This window comes from Chlorocebus sabaeus, chromosome 16 (assembly GCF_047675955.1).
Source record: "Chlorocebus sabaeus isolate Y175 chromosome 16, mChlSab1.0.hap1, whole genome shotgun sequence".
NCBI classification, from domain to species: domain Eukaryota; kingdom Metazoa; phylum Chordata; class Mammalia; order Primates; family Cercopithecidae; genus Chlorocebus; species Chlorocebus sabaeus.
The window spans coordinates 9428468-9447408 of record NC_132919.1 but is presented as its reverse complement, the minus strand read 5'-3'; the positions used below and the strand labels follow the sequence as shown (position 1 = coordinate 9447408).

General features: G+C 42.9%; 2 protein-coding genes across 3 annotated transcripts in view; one reads left to right on the top strand and one right to left on the bottom strand.

Moving 5' to 3' along the window:
* The window catches only part of CFAP52 (cilia and flagella associated protein 52), a 65197-nt gene extending 56325 nt beyond the window's left edge, over positions 1–8872 (bottom strand). Inside the window, exons 1-2 of one of the 2 annotated variants that reach the window (XM_008010332.3) lie at positions 8623–8872; positions 8004–8188 (exon numbers count right to left, since the gene is read on the bottom strand). In XM_008010332.3, coding sequence (XP_008008523.3) covers positions 8004–8073 — 70 coding nt within the window. In that variant the 5' untranslated portion in view covers positions 8074–8188; positions 8623–8872. The remainder of the gene's footprint in view (positions 1–8003; positions 8189–8622) is intronic. The other variant, XM_037987318.2, reaches the window with a different exon arrangement.
* A 69-nt stretch (positions 8873–8941) lies between these two features.
* Positions 8942–18941, top strand: part of STX8 (syntaxin 8) — a 331533-nt gene continuing 321533 nt past the window's right edge. Inside the window, exons 1-2 of the mRNA XM_008010330.3 lie at positions 8942–8996; positions 16263–16362. Of these exons, the coding sequence (XP_008008521.1) occupies positions 8980–8996; positions 16263–16362 (117 nt within the window). The 5' untranslated portion in view covers positions 8942–8979. The remainder of the gene's footprint in view (positions 8997–16262; positions 16363–18941) is intronic.

The following is an 18941-nucleotide window of genomic DNA, read 5'->3' as shown; positions in this document are numbered from 1 at the left end:
TTTTTCTCATAAAGATCTCACTCATTTCTTATTACATTTATTCTTGGATTTTGAAAAATCTTTTTTGTTGCTATCTCCTTCTCCATCAAAAGAGTCATAAATATTTATTAATATAATCTTCTTGTTCTTAAATGAATGCTTCTTTTATATTTAACTCCCTCTGGAATTTATTTTGGTGCTTTATGTGATTCCTGTAACTAAATGGATTATTTTTGCTCAAATGGCCAAATGTAATTATTGAATAAATGATTCTTTTCATTTTAATTGAGCGTTCCTTTTTTATGCAGTATGTTCTTATAATACTAAGGTTTATGTCTTTCGGGTGATCTACTCCTACTAAAAATATTTTTACTTTTTCTAATTGCAGATTCTTTATAAACAATCATATGGCTATCCATATGGAAAAATTAAACTTAGATTCACAATTCACACCTTACACAAATAATATCTTCCAGGTAGATCAAAGACCTAAATGTGAAAAACAAGATGACGTATACAAAAAGTGTAAGAAATGGCTTTCTAACTACGACACAAAAAGAGCAAATCATAAAAGAAAAGGCTGATATATTTACCCAGTTATGTTAAAAATGAAAAACATCTAGGCCGGGCTGGGTGGCTCACGCTTGTAATCCCAGCACTTTGGGAGGCCGAGGCAGGCAGATCACTTGAGACCAGGAGTTTGAGACCAACCTGGCCAATATGGCAAAACCCTGTCTCTACTAAAAATACAAAAATTAGCCAGGTGTGGTGGTGGACACCTATGATCCCAGCTACTTGAGAGGCTGAGGCAGGAGAATCGCTTAAACCTGGGAGGTGGATGTTGCAGTGAACTGAGGATTGTGTCACTGCACTACAGCCTGGGTGACAGAGTGAGACCCTTTCAAAAATAAATAAATTAATTAATTAATGACAAAAGACATTGTTAATGGAAGGATGAAGAGAAAAACACAAACAAGAAGATATTTTCAATGTATGCAATAGATCATCTCCGTAATAGACGAAGAACTCCTACAAGGCAATAAGGAAAACATAGGCTTCTCAATAGAAAAATGGGCAAAGGATATGGATAGCCAGTTTATGCTGAAGGAAATTCAAAACCAAATAAATATACAAAAAGAGATGCAACGTCATAAGTAACCAGGAAAATGTAAATTATGTCCGAAATGAGATACCATGTCATATCCGCCAAAATGGCTAAAATTAAGATGGCTGACATCACTGTTGATGCGGAACAAAGGGAACGCTCACAAAATGCTTGGTGGGAGAGTAAATTGGTCTAATTGCTTTGGAAAACAATGTGTCTTTATTGATGATGCTTGAACGTGCACATGCCCCAGGACCCAGCTACTCTACTCTTAGGTGTGTAACCTGCCCAGAGATAACCTTGTAACATGCAGGTGTGTATTTCTTCAGATTTATTTTTGTTTTTGCATTGAATAATTATGGTTCTTGGTTGTAAACTAGAAGAGTCAACTCTGGCTAAATGCAGCAGAAAAAGAATTACATGGAAGGAATACATATTGCTCACACAACTGGCAGGAAGTTTGGATCACACTTGAAAAACAGGCAGAACTAATAGCAAGGGGAGACCAAGTGACATGAACTAAAGACCTCTCATGGCCACACTGCTCAATGCTCAATGCAGTATTTGACTCCCAAGATGCTCTGCTCCTTTGCATCACTCCTATAAGAGTGGAACTGCTGAGTGGGAATGTCTGATTGGCTGAGCCAATTATGTTACATCTCCCAACTGACTGCCAAGGAATTAGGGGAGAAACTATGTGCCCCTTTTAGGCTCTCACTAAAGCAATAGAACCAGCTCCTACCTATCTTGGGATACTTCTCAAATAGAATAGTATTCAGATATGGAGTAACTAAAACTACGCATGTCCACTGCAATTCATATTCTTTGCTCTCTTCTTCAGACTTACTCACACACACTCTATTTTCTCTCTCTCTCCTTCTCTCCCTCCCTCTCTGTCTCCCTCTGTCCCTCCCTCTCTCTCCTCTCTCGCTATGCCCTCTCTCTCTCTGAAAAATACGTACATTTTAAACTGTAATAGGCTCATATCATACACAGTGTATGGCAAATTGTATTTTATACTTAACATGTCTCTGACATCTTTTCTCATTGGTTTATATACATCTATCCCATTTTTCTTAAGGACTATACAGTACTGAATTGCACAAAAGGAATACAACTTTTAAAATTATTGGAGTGAAATTCACACAACATAAAATCAACTATTTTAACGTGAACAATTCAGTGGCATTTAGTACATTCACAGTGCTGTGCAACCACCACTTCTGTCTAGTTCAAAAACATTTCAGGGGCATAATTTTTTAAAACTTCTTACCAATGGACATTTGGGTTGTTTCTTCCAATGTTTCAGCTATTACAGACACTATCACAGTGAACTTCATTGTACATAAGTTTTTGAAAACTTGAATAAGTGATTCAAGTTCTTAAAAGCCTAAAGATTATCCTCATTCAAAATTGTAATAGATACTATAAAACTGGCCTTCAAAAAGGTTGTAAAATTAATACCGGCAATAGTAATTGAGAATCATTTCTTATTCTCACCTTACTACATTACCCCCCGCCTTTTTTTTTTTTACCTTTGCCAGTTTGAGAAGCAAAAAACATTATTGCTTTAATAGATTTTTAATAGTTTTTTTTTTTTTTTTTTTTTTTTTTTTTGACAAGGCCTCACTCTGTTGCCCAGGCTGGAGTGCAGTGGTACAATGATGGCTCACTGCAGCCTCTACCTCCTGGGTTCAGGTGATCCTCCCACCTCAGCCTCTCAAATAGCTGGGACTACCGCCATGGCTGGCTAATTTTTTGTGTTTTTTATAGAGATGGGGTGTCACCATGTTGCCCAGGCTGGTCTCGAACTCATGGCCTCAAAGAATCTTCCTGCCTCAGCCTCCCAAAGTGCTGAGATTACAGGTGTGAGCCACCGCGCATGATCTTTAACAGCATTTTTTAGCTTTTTGAGCCAATAGCCATCTATATTTCTTTGCCCATTACCTATTTACAGGGTCTGTCTGGCCCTTTTTTTTTTTTTTTTTTTTTTAAATAAGGTCCAGGGAGTAAATATTTTAGGCTTTATGGGCAATACGGTCTCTCGCAACTACTCATCTCTGCTAGTGTGGTATAAAAGCAGCCATAGACAATACGTAAACAAACAGGCATAGCTACATTCCAGTAAAACTTTATTTACAAAAACAGGCAGTGGGCCAGATTTGGCTCATGGGCTATAGTTTGTAGACTCCTGGTCTATTTTGTTGTTGTTGCTGTTTTTAGTTTATAAGAACTCTTTGTATACCATAATAGGAAAATCATGGGCTACCTACTCCAGTCAACGGATGAATGTGACCAAATTCTTAATAACTATAATTTTATTAAATATTTTTAACACAAATATATTTGGTTTGCTTAAGTAATTCCTGTCAAAATACAATACCTACAAGTGTCGAGTACAGTTACATATTGATACCATAAAGTTAAAATTCAAGTTTAAGGCCAGTTGCGGTGACTCATGCCTGTAATCCCAGCACTTTGGGAGGCCCAGGTGGGTGGATCACCTGAGATCAGGAGTTCAAGACCAGCCTGGCCAACGTGGCGAAACACCATCTCTATTAAAAATACAAAAATTAGCCAGGTGTGGTGGCAGATGCTTGTAATCCCAGCTACTTGGGAGGCTGAGGCAGGAGAATCTCTTGAACCCAGGAGGCGAAGGTTGCAGGGAGCCAAGATCGCATCACTGCACTCCAGGCTGGGCAACAGGGTGAGACTCCATCTCAAAAAAATTCAAGTTGAATAATATAACACTACAGTGAGTTTCAGTGTTGCAATGATAAAAGGGGCCTTGCTTTTGTTTCTAATTTGTTTTCATCTGAAGTCTAAACTCAATCACTTGGCATTTAAGGCCTCTGAAATCTAATTCCAGCTTTTCTTTCCTGTGTTATCCTGCCAGTCCCTGATACTGAAGCCACACCAAGCTATTTGCTGTTCTGCAACCAGGCTCTGCACTCTCCACTTTTCGTCCTTTGACACCCCGCCCCGCATAGCTATAACCTGAAATATTCTGCCTTCAATCTTTACCCGCTGACTCCTAGTCAAAATCTCTTCTCCCAAGTCTTATGAAAGTTCTGCCTTTTCTCTCTCTCTCTGTCTTTTTTTTGAGAGCTAGGATAGCTTTTTAACATAAACATTTTTCAGTGAAGACAAAACACAGAAAACTCAATAACTTTTGTAAACTAAAAATAAAATACTAAGCTCCCCAATCCCCATGCTGCCCCACCCCAGCCCCTGACTGAACAGATCCCCTTTTGGACAAAGGGACCCCCAAAACACCTTAAAGCTGAGTGCCCAGACTTGCCGGAATGGGAGGTCAGACATGCCTCATTATACCCCCTCTCTTTTGTGGTTTAGACACAAATGATCAGCATTAATGTTAAAATAGAGATCATAAGATTGACAGAAACAGACTCTGTGTGGCAATAAGATATCAAAGTATAAACAGGACCTAAGGCCATGCACCCCTCCACCCTATGGCTGCGTCCGGTGACTCACGCCTGTAATCCCAGCACTTTGGGAGGCCAAGGCAGGTGATCACCTGAGGTCAGGAATTGGAGACTAGCCTGGCCAACGTGGTGAAACCCCGTCTCTACTGAAAATACAAAAATTAGCCAGGCGTGGTGGTGGGTGCTTATCATCTCAGACACTCTGGAAGCTGAGGCAGCAGAAAATTTGAATCCAGGAGGTGGAGGTTGTAGTGAGCCGAGATCGTGCCATTGCACTCCAGAGCGAGACTCCGCCGTCTCAAAAAAATAAATAAAATGAACTATGCACTGTCACAAGGTTTTTCTTTTTCTCTGGCAGCTAAACAAGCACTTATCTCGAGATAAGCAATATGAAAACAACTGCAACCCGTCCAGGTCATAGGCACTTACTAACCAAAGCCCTGTTCAACCCACCATAAGAACAGTTTTGATTGGACAACAGACTGATTTCCATAATGTTCTCCTGGTAAGAAGACCACTCACCACGGACTGCCTCTGGCCAGTTTACTGAGGCTTCCCACTTAATGTGCCTTCATGTCCTGAAAAGGCCTTTTGACATATAGGACCTAATTGTAATACATTTAAATGTTAGGTCTCCATCCCAAGGTGAACATGGGTCATATGTTACATCAATGTTTGTCCAATACACATGTGTCGGGACCACCTTCATGAGTATTCATAGCTCCTCCTATAACCTGATGAATATGTATGTTTGTTTGTTTATTTATTTACTTTTATATTTATTGAGACAGAGTCTTGCTCTGTCCCCCAGGTTGGAGTGCAGTGGCATGATCTCAGCTCACTGCAACCTCCGCCTCCCAAGTTCAAGCGATTCTCCTGCCTCAGCCTCCCAAGAAGCTGGGGTTACAGGTACCTACCACCATGCCTGGCTAATTTTTGTATTTTTAGTATAGATGGGGTTTCACCATGTTGGACTAGGATGGTCTTGAACTCCTGACCTCAGGTGATCTACCCGCCTTGGCCTCCCAAAGTGCTGGGATTACAGGTGTAAGCCACCACAGCCGGTGTGAATATGTATGTTTAGACAATCAGTTCAACATAAAGCTCCTACCCCAACTCCTTCTCCTTTGAAGTGCCTGTCTCTGGCCTTGGCCTGAGGCGTGCTTCTCAGCCTGTAGGATGACCACCTTACAGGACACAACCCTTTACAAGAAATAAGTCTCCTCTCCTTTTCTAAATTTGTAGATCTTGTGATTTTTTTTTGTTTTAAGTAAACACACCTGTTTATGGCCCAGATCAAGAAGTAGAACATGAGCACACCCAGAGGTCTCCTGTGCTCCTTCTCCCAGTCTCTATCTCCTGAAAGGTTGTCACTGTTCTGACTTTTATTCCTGTAGATCCAATTCCCTCGTTTTAAAAGTTTATATGAATGGAACAATACAATCTGTACTCTTTTGTATCTGGCTTTTTTGGTTAATATTATTTGTTTGTGAGATCCATCCATGTTGTTGTATACAGCAGTAGTTCATTCTTTTCAATTCTTGCAGAGGAATTAAATTGTATGAATACAATATACTACAATTGATTTGTCCTTTCCACTTTTGATGAACATTTTGGTTGTTTCTAATATTTAGTTATGAGAAATAATGCAGCCAGGTGCGGTGGCTCACACCTGTAATCCCAGCACTTTGGGAGGCCAAGGCAGGCAGATCATGAGGTCAGGAGATCGAGACCATCCTGGCTAACACGGTGAAACCCTGTCTCTATTAAAAATACAAAAACTAGCCGGGGGTAGTGGCTGGCGCCTGTAGTCCCAGCTACTTGGGAGGCTGAGGCAGGAGAATGGTGTGAACTCTGGAGGCGGAGCTTGCAGTGAGCCGAGATCGTGCCACTGCACTCCAGCCTGGGCAGCAGAATGAGACTCTGTCTCAAAAAAAAAAAAAAAAAGAAAAAGAAAGACTATACATTATCATAAAGCCACCAAGGTAAAAACAATTTGATCATATGGGGTCATTCTAAAAGGTAAAGAAAATTAGTAATTGCCATGGAAGACATTGGCATATAACTTACCATATGTTTGCGCTTGGAACTCTACAACCACAGCACGAATTCAGTTGCAGAGGTTTTTTTTTTTTTGTTTTGTTTTGTTTGAGATGGAGTCTCCCTCTGTCGCCCAAGCTGGAGTGCAGCTGCGTGATCTCGGCTCACTGCAGCCTCCGCCTCCCGGGTTCAAGTGATTCTCCTGCCTCAGCCTCCTGATTAGCTGGGATTACAGGTGCCCGCCACCGCGCCCAGTTAATTTTTGTATTTTTAGTAGAGATGGGGTTTCACCATGTTGACCAGGCTGGTCTCGAACTCCCGACCTCAGGTGATCCACCGCCTCGGCCTCCCAAAGTGCTGGGATAACAGGCATGAGCCACTGTCCCTGGCCTCAGTTGCAGAGTTCTATGTGTGTGGTTCTACATTGGCTTAACAAGTGACGCTTTGCAACCCACTGTAGGCTGCTCAATTCTTTCTCAATGATGTTGTAACCAGCTCTCAAGGTATCTAATATCCGAAATGTATAAAGCCCTCACTTTCTATCGGAGACTGTTAAAGTAAAACCAAGAGTCAAGAGCTAAGTCCTAGAGTACGCTTAAAACTTTAGACAGTGATTGTTCTGCATCTACATTCTTAAAGCTTTCAGGCATCACAACACACATTTTTGAAAAGTTTTGTTTCTCCTAAAATCATTCATTGTTTTCTCATCCCTCAAAAAACCAAAACCCCTCAAAACGAACAATAAAACCCCACAGCTTTGTCCTCCCAGAATCTTCAAAACAATAGGCAGTCACAAATCAGATTTCAGCGGAGTGTACCAGACCCTTTTTCTCTCCGCTTCAGCTCCCCCTGGCGTCCCCTTCCCTTCTGTTCTGGTCTGAAATCCTCACCATTTAGAAACCTTCCTTAGGATTAGAGGACCAAGATCATCCCTCAGGGAGTTGCTCAAACACACGTTCCGTCCTAGCCCCTTCTCACCGGTACGCCAGTTGGGATTTTAGCAGATTTCCTAGCTAGTCCCAGGGGCCGACACAGACAGCATCCTTCTGTGTGGTTACGAAGGAGCCTAGGGCTTTGCGGGCGGCGTGGAGCTCAGAGCCAGGAAGGGCTGACCTAGTGGGAGAAGAGTTACAACCACCCGTACTCATCTGGCCCGCCTGGGGAGGAGGCATTTGGTCCCTTTTAGGAGCTGGGGCTTGTCAGAGCTGGTAAAAACTATCCCACTCCCTGAGGCTCTCGGATTGAGGAAGTGACTCTCTAAGGCCTTGGGGAGGGTCAGGCTATGCGGGTCCTCCTGTGTGTGTCCCTGACCAGGGCTCCTGCCGTAGTCCCACACTGCCTTTCAGGTGTCCCCGGTGTCTCACTGTTCCTGTTTGCACTACAGGTCCTCCGAGTTCCTAAACCAGCCAGCCCAAAAATGCTGGAGGCCTCACCATTGAAGCCGATCACGGCGTCAAGTTCCAGCTCCGCCACTTGGGCCTCCGGCGAAATTTTGTTATCCATCCCCGGGAGGTTCTGCTTACTTTGCTCTCCGCCCTAGTGGGTGCAGCGTCTTCTGGTCGTTATGGTAACGGACGAGCGCATGCGCGCCAGCTCCACGCCCGCGCAGAAACCCAGCCTGCCGAATTCGAGTTCATTAGCATTCTTGGAAATGAAGGGAGATAGGGACTGGGAGGGAGATAGGGTGGGATTCTTCTTTTTTGTGTCTGCTGTTTCTCTGGAAATTTAGGAGATGGCACTAACTGCACAGAACTAATTCCTCCATCCCCTCGTGTTGAGTCTGTGACTTCTTAGTAACTCTAAAATCAAGCACCAAATGAATGGCATTTTTAAAAATATGTAATCAAGCATAGAGGACTGATGGGAAGGCTGCTATAAATATATATATATATATATGTATATAAAATTGATACTTCTTTGGGCCCCTGTTTAAAGCAGCGTGAAAAAATATTTAAAATATATTTTAAAAAAGCGTTATTGAGGTATAATTTACATATCACAAAGTTAACTTAAAGTAGGTTGTAGTAAGTTTACGAAGCGTGCAAGTCTTACCGCAATCTAGTTTTTTGTTTGTTGTTTTGTTTTTTTGAAGCAGGATACATTTTTAAGTAACTGCTACAGAGGTCTTGCAGCGCTCCCACTTTCCTGGGAAAATGCTTAGTTTCTATTTAACAATTTTAACTGAGCTCAGCTGTTCGCGTCTCTTAGTGGGAGTAGATTGCGCCAGCCAACTGTTCCCAGGGGAGCACTTTCCTTTCTCTGATCATGGTTCTTAGGCTCTAGTTATCCACTTTGCAAACTCCAGGCTCCGGTCGCGCACGGGACGAACTGCGGGGAGTGAGCCGTGCGGGCCGCCGTAGTCAGCTGCTAAGAGCAGGAAGAGTCCGAGCGGCGGGCGGAGTCTGCAGGATGGCACCGGACCCCTGGTGAGCCCAGGGTGAGGGTGGCGGTGCGCGGAGGGACCTTCGGGGAAGCCGGGCTTCCGGGGAGCTGGCGATCACTTCACTTTGCCCCTGGAGGCCTTTCGGGATGAGGGGAGGGGCAGCGAGACCCTTCCTCTACTGAGGGGACTCAGCCACCTCCCGCCACCCTTGTTCCTTCCAAGGGTAGCTGGGGAAGGAGACCGGGTGGTCAGCTGGAGAGCTGAGGATTTGAGCCAAATGTCTGAATATTCCTCTAGCTTTTCTGGGCTGCATCTCGCTGCGGGGATTTCCCGCCCATCCTAGTTGTGGAGCTGGCCGGTGCAGGCTTCCTTGGACTCCTATAAAAGTGAAGTCGAAATAACCTTTTTGTAGCATGTCTGTCCATCTCGGTAAACCCCCTTATTTCACAGGTGGAGAAACCGAGGTTCAGAATCCATGGTCACCAGGCAGTTAGTAACTAGCTGGGTCTAAGACCTAGATCCTGGGGGCCCTTCCAGATACAGGAACCTGGGAGGGAAATTGTGCACTTGTTTATAAGGCATTTTGCACTTTCTTGAGTTAATATCATGAAGTCTTTTCCTTTAGCAGTAGCTTCTGCAGTAAAACAATAGCTGATAAGGGTCATTTATTTAGCAGTTAATCCCAAGGACTGCTTGATGAAAGATGCAACTTTTGATCTCAAGGAACATATTGTTTGATCCCAAGGAACATCTTGTTATTGAACATAGACTTGACCTTTCTGCTTAATAATTAAAAACATTACAGCTCTATAACGTTCTTGTTGGAATATATGTCTTATGTTGTTATTTCTAATATAGTTTATAATTCTTTAAGTTACCCTCAGCCTGGATATTAGAAGAATGAGTTCCAAGAACAGAGTTGAGTTACCTGGAATCTAGGTTATTTGGGTCAGTTATTTAATTTAGCATTGACTTTTTTAGACCTAATTTTAGGTCGGACGCGGTGGTGGCTCATGCCTGTAATCCCAGTACTTTGGGAGACCAACACAGGCGGATCACCTGAGGTCGGGAGTTTGAGACCAGCCTGACCAACATGGAGAAACCCCCTTTCTACTAAAGATTACAAAATCAGCTGGGCGTGGTGGCGGGTGCCTGTAATCCAAGCTACTCAGGAGACTGAGGCAGGAGAATCGCTTGAACCCGAGAGATGTAGGTTGTGGTGAGCTAACATAGCGCCATTGCACTCCAGCCTGGGCAACAAGAGCGAAACTCCACCTCAAAAAAAAAAAAAAACAAAAAACCAAAAATCCCAAATCCCTAATTTTAACAGTTATATACACCCCTTGATAGAGAATATCCAATTTAGAGAATATTGAAAATTTGCAGAGGAAAATAAATAGTATCTTTAACTCTAAAATTTGGAAATAGCCATTATTTAATTTTTAACAATGAATTTGTTACTTTAATCTGTATTTTATATATAGTAAAACAGCATTTCTCTATGTCATTGGACATTCTTTGAAAACATAATTTTCTTTCTCTCTCTTTTTTGTTTTTTTGAGACGGAGTCTTGCTCTGTCACCCAGGCTGGAATGCAATGGCGGGATCTTGGCTCACTGCAACCTCCACCTCCCGGGTTCAAGCAACTCTCCTGCCTCAGCTTCCAGAGTAGCTGGAACTACAGGCGCATGCTGCCACACCCAGCTAATTTTTTGTATTTTAGTAGAGACAGGGTTTCACCGTGTTGCCCAGGCTGATCTCGAACTCCTGAGCTCAGGCAATCTGCCTGCCTCGGCCTCCCAAAGTGCTGTGATTACAGGTGTGAGCCACCACACCTGGCCTCATAATTTTCTTATGTTGCATAATAATGCATCACATGAATGACCATAATTTATTTTTCTCCTCATATTAGTTTTTTGTTTTTTTGATGTTTTGTTTTATGATTGCAAAGGCAGTTCCTTTGTTCCATCTCTTATTTCCTTGGGCTCCCTGTCTAGAAGTAGGAATTAGAACTGTTGAAAGTGAAAGCATTTATTATTGTTTTTTGTTATTCTCAATTAGTTTGACTAAGTGGCTTTTTCATTAGATTGTTGAAAGTGAGGGCTGAAGGGTATGAACATTTTTAAGGCCTTTGATACTGTGAACCTCAAAGTATCTGAGACAGGACTCAATCAATTTAGGAAGTTTATTTTGCCAAGGTTAAGAATGCACCCGTGTGGATCACGAGGTCAGGAGTTCGAGACCAGCCTGGCCAACATGGAGAAACCCGGTCTCTACTAAAAATACAAAAAAAATTAGCTGTGCATGGAGGTGCGCGCCTGTAATCCTAGCTACTTGGGAGGCTGAGGCAGGAGAATCGCTTGAACCTGGGAGGCAGAGGTTGCAGTGGGCCGAGATCGCGCCACTGCACTCCAGTCTGGGCGATAGGGCGATACTCCGTCTCAAAAAAAAAAAAAAAAAAAAAAAAAAAAATGCACCCGTGACACAGCCTCAGGAGGTTCTGAAGACCTGTGCCCAAGGTGGTTGGGGAACAGCTTGCTTTTATACAATTTAGGAAGAATAATACATGAGTTAATACATGTGAGATTTATGATGGCTCAATCCAGAAGGGCGGGACACCTCGAAGGGGGTGGGGGACGCTTCAAGGTCATAAGTAGTTTGAAAAATTTTCTGATTGGCAATTGGTTGACTTATTATCAATAGAAAGGAATGTCTGGGTTATGAAAGGGGGTAGTGGAGACCAAGATTTTATCATGCAAATGAAGCCTCTGGGTAGCAGGCTTTAGAGAGAATAGATTGTAAATGTTTCTTATCAGACTTAAGGCCTGTTTCAGGTTAACTTTGGAATGCCCTTGCCTGGGGGGTGGGATCCATGCAGATGGTTGCGGGTCCAGGAGGCCTTAGAATTTTATTTTTGGTTTACAATACATATTCCTAAATTGCCCTCCACCTTCTTTAAAAACCTATAAAAGGCCAGGAGTTTGAGTCCAGCCTGACCAACATGTGAAACCCCGTCTCTACTAAAAATGCGAAAATTAGCTGGGCATGGTGGTGCACGCCTGTAATACCAGCTACTCAGGAGGCTGAGGCAGGAGAATCACTTGAACCTGGGAGGCAGATGTGCAGTGAGCTGAGATCGCACCACTGCACTCCAGCCTAGGTGACAGAGTGAGACTCCATGTCAAAACAAAGCGAGACAAACAAAAAACCTATAAAAACAAATTCAACTACAGTTTTACCTTTGTGTTGCTAAAATCATAGGTCATTGGCACCTCCCTCAGTGTTTAGAAATAGAATAGAGCAGTTACTATTTTAATGGCCTATCAAAACAAATGGTAAGCTCGCTGTTTAACAAAAGTAGCACATGATACTGTCTCTGAACTGGTTCTTTGCTAACATTAATTAGCTTTACCGCCAGGGTAACTTATTTGTTGATGATATACTGTTTCCAGAAAAATTACACTTAAACCTTAATAGTTTTATATTCCTGATTGGACTTTTTATGTTGGTAGCATGGTCGTCTTTTTTTTTTTTTTTTTTTTTTTGAGACAGAGTCTCGCTCTGTCGCCCAGGCTAGAGTGCAGTGGCCGGATCTCAGCTCACTGCAAGCTCCGCCTCCTGGGTTCACGCCATTCTCCTGCCTCAGCCTCCTGAGCAGCTGGGAAATACAGGTGCCCGCCACCTCGCCCGGCTAGTTTTTTTGTATTTTTTAGTAGAGACGGGGTTTCACTGTGTTAGCCAGGATGGTCTCGAGGTCTTCTTTTTGTTGATTTGCTTTTTAAAAACTTTATTTTGGAAAGTAAAAGATACACAAACTAGAATAGTACAATGGGTCCCTTTCATACTCACCACCCAATTTCTGTAATTATCAATATTCTGCCATTCTTGTTTCATCTCTGCCCTCCACAACTTTTTTTTTTTTTTTTTTGAGACAGAGTCTTGTTCCATTGTCCAGGCTGGAGTGCAGTGGCACGATCTTGGCTCACTGCAGCCTCTGCCTCCTGAATTCAAGTGATTCTCCTATCTCAGCCTCCTGAGTAGCTGGGATTACAAGCACCCGCCACCATACCTGCCTAATTTTTGTGGTTTTAGTAGAGACGGGGTTTCACCATGTTGGCCAGGCTGGTCTTGAACTCCTGACCTCAGGTGATCCGCTCATCTTGGCCTCCCAAAGTGCTGGGATTACAGGCATGAGCCACCACAGCCATGCCTGGCCCAGATTATGTTTTTTTTTTTTTTCTTTTTGTTAGATGAAGCCTCTCTTGTCTCCCAGGCTGTAGTGCAATAGTGCGATCTCGGCTCACTGCAACCTCTGCCTCCCGGGTTCAAGCGATTCTCCTGCCTCAGCCCCTCCGCCAGATTACTTTTTCTAAACTAATACTTCAGGCACCTGTGTGCTTGATAGTGTAATAAGGTTGTCTATTACCCCAGGCCAAGGGTTCCTGGACTTTGCCACAGATTGGAATCTCGGAAAACTTTTAAAGCTCCCCACACCCAGGACAAACCCCATATCAGTTCGATCCGAATGCTGAGGTTGGGACCAGGCATTGTCATTTTTTTAAAGATTCCCCAGTGATTCCAACTTGTTTCAGAACTACTGCTCTTTAGGGCTAAAATAACAACACAAGGACTGGAGTCAGGACACCTGGGAGTTTGTGGCAGCTGTCACATTTCTCATAACCTCTTTAGGGCCTCTCTCTGTGTGTAAAAGTGTCCTCTATGGCTCTAAAATTCTCCTTGAAGTCTAACCTTGTTAGACTGGTGTTCAAGGCTCTGCAGAAACTAGCTTCTACTCATGTCTACCATTTTTTACTTACCAGGCTTCCAGGGCCACCACGCAGCCAGACGTGCCGGACACGTTCCTTTCTGTTCATCTTTGCTTGCTCTGTCTTTCACTAAGTCTAGAATGTGCTCCTGCCTCCTGTCTGAATAAGAGACCTGTTTTAACCTTGTGGTCATCCAGATGTAACCTCATGGACCTTTTCCATCTGAGCGCCTTGGCCAACAGTAATCTCTCCCACCTCTGAACTCCAGACATACTTACCACTTAGATCCCATATTTGGCAGGAGGCAAAACTTACTATATGTGGTTGATTTTTATATGTATGGTCTGGACCCTAGAGCCAGACCTAGGCTCCTCTTTTCATGATAATATGGAGGAAAAAAAGGTGAAATGCGGCAAAGTTGGGAGCAGGACCCAATTTTCCTTATTAGCCTGCTATTTTCTTAATTCTGTGTTTTCTTGTATACTGCTATTTTTCCATACACACACATACATGAATACATATATGAATGATGTACATGTGATATATATGAATATATAGTATATATGGATATAAATGATACATATGTGATATGTATGAATATATGTATCAGTGATATGTATGATATATGTGAATGTGTATGATATATATATGATATATACGTGAATGGTGCTGCTTTAGAGTATAGTGGTTAGTGGTTCAGGATCCTCCCTCAGGAGCCTTACGAAGTTTACAATATAAAGCTCTTAGCATAGGACCTGGCTTAGGTCAGGTACTCAGCTGTGACTATTGCTATAATTACTCTAGTAAGATTCCTAAGGGAATTGATGGGCACATTTTCCTTCATTTAAAAAAACCACTTATCAAGTTCCCTCAGTGTTCAAATGATATGTGGGAATTGGAAGGTTTCAAAAAATATATTGTTTACTCAAGCAAAACTTAGGACATTAGAGCCAACGGGAGGTTCCAATATTTTGTAATGGACTAGGCCTGGAAAAGAATGCTGGTCACGTTAGTCCACAGAGTCCCTGCTTTTTAGGAGCAGACTGCCTGATGGGAGAAATGAAATGTGTATCCCTGCTTAAGTATTTTCGTTTTTTTTGTTTGTTTGTTTGGGACGGAGTCTCACACTGTCGCCAGGCTGGAGTGCAGTGGCACGATCCCAGCTCACTGCAACCTCCGCCTCCCGGGTTCAGCGATTCTCCTGCCTCAGCCTCCCAAGTAGCTGGGATTATAGGCACCCGCCACCATGCCTGGCTAATTTTTTGTATTTTCAGTCGAGAGGGGGGGGTTTCACTATGTTGGCCAGGCTTGTCTCGAACTTCTGACCTCACGATCCGCCCGCCTCGGCCTCCCAAAGTGATGGTATTACAGGCATGAGCCACCGCGCCCGGTCTGGTTAAGTATTTTCTATATGATAGAAAGTAAAAATGCTCTTGAGAGAAGCAAAACATCAGGGGCTATTGGGAGTTCACTGTGAACCCTTCAAAGCCTCCAACCCTGCTGAATAACAACTAGAAGCTTATTAAATGTTTTGAGAGAATTCTGGCAAGCTCAGATGTCAGGTGGGTGTGGGGCCTTTGTCCCCAGAGCATTTGGTTTTAGGCTAGACAGTACTTGCTGTTCCTGCACCCTAGAGCTGTCGCCCAGGCATCTGTGAGACCAGCTTCTTCACCTTGCCTCAGTGTCACCTGAACGTAAGTAGCAGCTCCTCATCACTCTCTGTCCCTTTATCCTGCTGCATTTTTCTTCTTAGCACCTGTCAACACCTGACATACTATGTATTTATTTGTTTTATGACTTTCTTTCCCTAAGATACGGGCTCCTTGAAAGAGGGACTGTGTTCATTCTGTTCACTGCTGTACCAGTGCTCAGAACATGCCCAGTGCAGCGGAGGCCCCCACATTAAGAGCCTTGGCTCTGGGGCCAGACAGCCTTGGTTTGCAGCAGGCAGAACCACTGGGGCAAGTCACTTTACCTCCTTGTGCCTCCTTTTTTCCTGTGCGAGTTGGAGATGGTAATGGTACCCACTTCATAGCGTTCCTGTTTAGATTAAGTGAGTTATTACTAACGAAGCCTTCAGAGTAGTGCCTGGCACATGGTAAATAACGCTCAGTTCATGTTGCTTTTACTGGTGATGTTATTCTTCTTCCCTTCTGTTCGAATTCTTTGGCTAGAATGAAAATGTCAAACTTAGGGCAAAGATTTCTTCTAAAGAACCTTATACATCCCAGCACTTTGGGAGGCCGAGACGGGCGGATCACCAGGTCAGGAGATCGAGACCATCCTGGCTAACACAGTGAAACCCCGTCTCTACTAAAAACACAAAAAACTAGCCGGGCGAGGTGGCGGGCGCCTGTAGTCCCCGCTACTCGGGAGGCTGAGGCAGGAGAATGGCGTAAACCCAGGAGGCGGAGCTTGCAGTGAGCTGAGATCCGGCCACTGCACTCCAACCCGGGCGACAGAGCAAGACTCTGTCTCAAAAAAAAAAAAAAAAAAAAAAAAAAAGAACCTTATACTTTTCTCTTTTTACGACTTTGATGCAGGTTCTCCACATACGATTCTACTTGTCAAATTGCCCAAGAAATTGCTGAGAAAATTCAACAACGAAATCAGTATGAAAGAAAAGGTGAAAAGGCACCGAAGGTAATGTCAGGAGAGAATTAGTACCCAATGATTTGTTTGAGTTTTGAGGTCCGAAAACCCTATCTTTCTTTGAGGCTCTCTGCGCATGTGTGTATGATGCTCTCTCTGCTTACATATGTTGAATTGGCAGAACAGCCAACCAGTTAGTAGTTATTTAAACATTGAGACTAAATGAAGCATAACACATTTAAGTTCTCCTGTTTTACTTTAAATATTTCTAACAATTTTATAGTCTAGTTCAAGGGTTAGTAAACTTCCTCCAGATAATAAATCTTTTAGTTTTTGCAGGCCAAGAGACAATGTCTTCAAGTCTTTGAGTTTCTATCCTCACCACAAGGATAGTTATAGTTTTTACATTTTACATTAAAAATGTAAAAACAGGCCAGGCTTGGTGGCTCACACCTATAATCCCAGCACTTTGGGAGGCTGAGGCGGGCAGATTGCTCGAGGCCAGGAATTCAAGACCAGCCTGGGCAACATGGTGAAACCCTGTCTCTACTAAAAATACAGAAATTAGCCAGGCATGGTGGTGCACACCTGTAGTCCCAGCTACTCGGGAGGCTGAGGCAGGAGAATTGTTTGAACCCGGGAGGTGGAGGCTGCAGTGAGCCGAGATTGCGCTTCTGTACTCCAGCCTGGGCAACAGAGTGAGACTCTGTCTCAAAAAAGAAAAAGATGTAAAAACCATCTTTAGTTATGGGCTGTATAAAAACAGTGATGGGATTTGGCTAGGAAATAGATTTTTGTGAAATCACAAGTTTATACTTGTGATTATGATTAAAAATGTAAGCCTTGGATTCAAATCTAACAGCACACCTTTCTTCCTTATTTTCCCCATTCCAAATTTGTATGTGCTTTCTCTCACACTGAGAATCCTAGTTTCCAAAAGCATCAGTATGTTTTTACTCATATGGTCTATTTTACAGTTTACAGAAAATGGTTTCCGAATGACTATAAAGTACCGCGACGAACACTAAGTTCAAAATTTGAGTCTTTTTAAGTTTACATTAATCTACTAAGAATACTGAGGTTATTAAGTTCCGAAGTTATGAGAATTTTTTTTTTAAGAGTTTAGCTTTCAAGTTCAGGGGTACATATGCAGGTTTGTCGTATAGGTAAGCTTGTGTTATGGGGGTTTGTGGTACACATTATTTTGTCACCCAGGTATTAAGCCTAGCACTTCCTATTTTTCCTGACCTCTTCCTGCTTCCAACTTCCTCCCTCTGCTAGGCCCCAGTGTGTGTCATTTTCCTGTATGTATCCACATGTTCTCACCATTTAGCTGTCTCCTGTATCAACAGAGTGAACAACCAACCTACAGAATGTGAGAACATGTGGTATTTGGTTTTCTGCTCCTGCATTAGGTTGCTAAGGAGAATGGCCTTCAGCTCCATCTATGTTCCTGCAAAGGACATGATCTCGATCCTTTTTACTGCAGCATAATATTCCATGTTGTATATGTACCATATTTTCTCTATCTGATCTACCACTGATGGGCATTAGATGATTCTTTGTCTTTTGTTATTGTGAATAGTACTGCAGTGAACATACACATGCATGTGTCTCTTTCTGTTTTTGAGACGGAGTTTTGCTCTTGTTGCCCAGGCTGGAGTGCAGTGGTGCGATCTCGGCTCACTGCAACCTCTGCCTTCCAGGTTCAAGTGATTCTCCTACCCCAGCCTCCTGAGTAGCTGGGATTACAAGCGCCTGCCACCAGGCCTGGCTAATTTTTGTATTTTTAGCAGAGATGGGGTTTTGCCACATTGGCCAGGCTTGTCTCAAACTCCTGACCTCAGGTGATCCACCCACCTCAGCCTCCCAAAGTGCTGAGATTACAGGTGTGAGCCACTGCGCCCTGCCCACATGTATGTGTCTTTATGGAAGAATGATTTCTGTTCCTTTGGGTATATACCCAATAACAGGATTGCTGGATCAAATAGTATTTCTCTTTTTAGTTCTTTGAGGAATTGCCACACTGTCTTCCACAATGATTGAACTGATTTACGCTCCCACCAACAGTGTATAAGCATTCCTTTTTCTCTGCAACCTCGCCAGCATCTGTTATTTTTTGACTTTTTAGTAATAGCCATTCTGACTGGTGTGAGATGGTATGTCCTTGTGGTTTCGATTTGCACTTCTCTAATGATCAGTGATGTTGAGCTTTTTTCCTATGTTTTTTGGGACCATGTCTGTCTTCTTTTGAAAAGTGTCTGTTTATGTCCTTTGCCCGCTTTTTAATGGGGTGGATTTTTCTTGTAAATTTGCTTAGGTTCCTTATAGATACTGAATATTAGACCTTTGTCAGATGCATAGTTTTCAATTATTTTCTCGCAGTATGTCGATTGTTGGTTCACTCTGTGGATAGTTTCCTTTTCTGTGCAGAAGCTCTTTCGTTGATTAGAGCCCATTTGTCAGTTTTTGCTTTTGTTGCAATGGTTTTTAGTGTCTTTGCCATGAAATCTTTGCCTGTTCTTATGTCCAGAATGGTATTGCCTAGGTTGTCTTCCAGGGTTTTTATAGATTTAGGTTTTACACTTAAGTCTTTAATCCATCTTGAGTTAATTTTTGCATATGGTGTA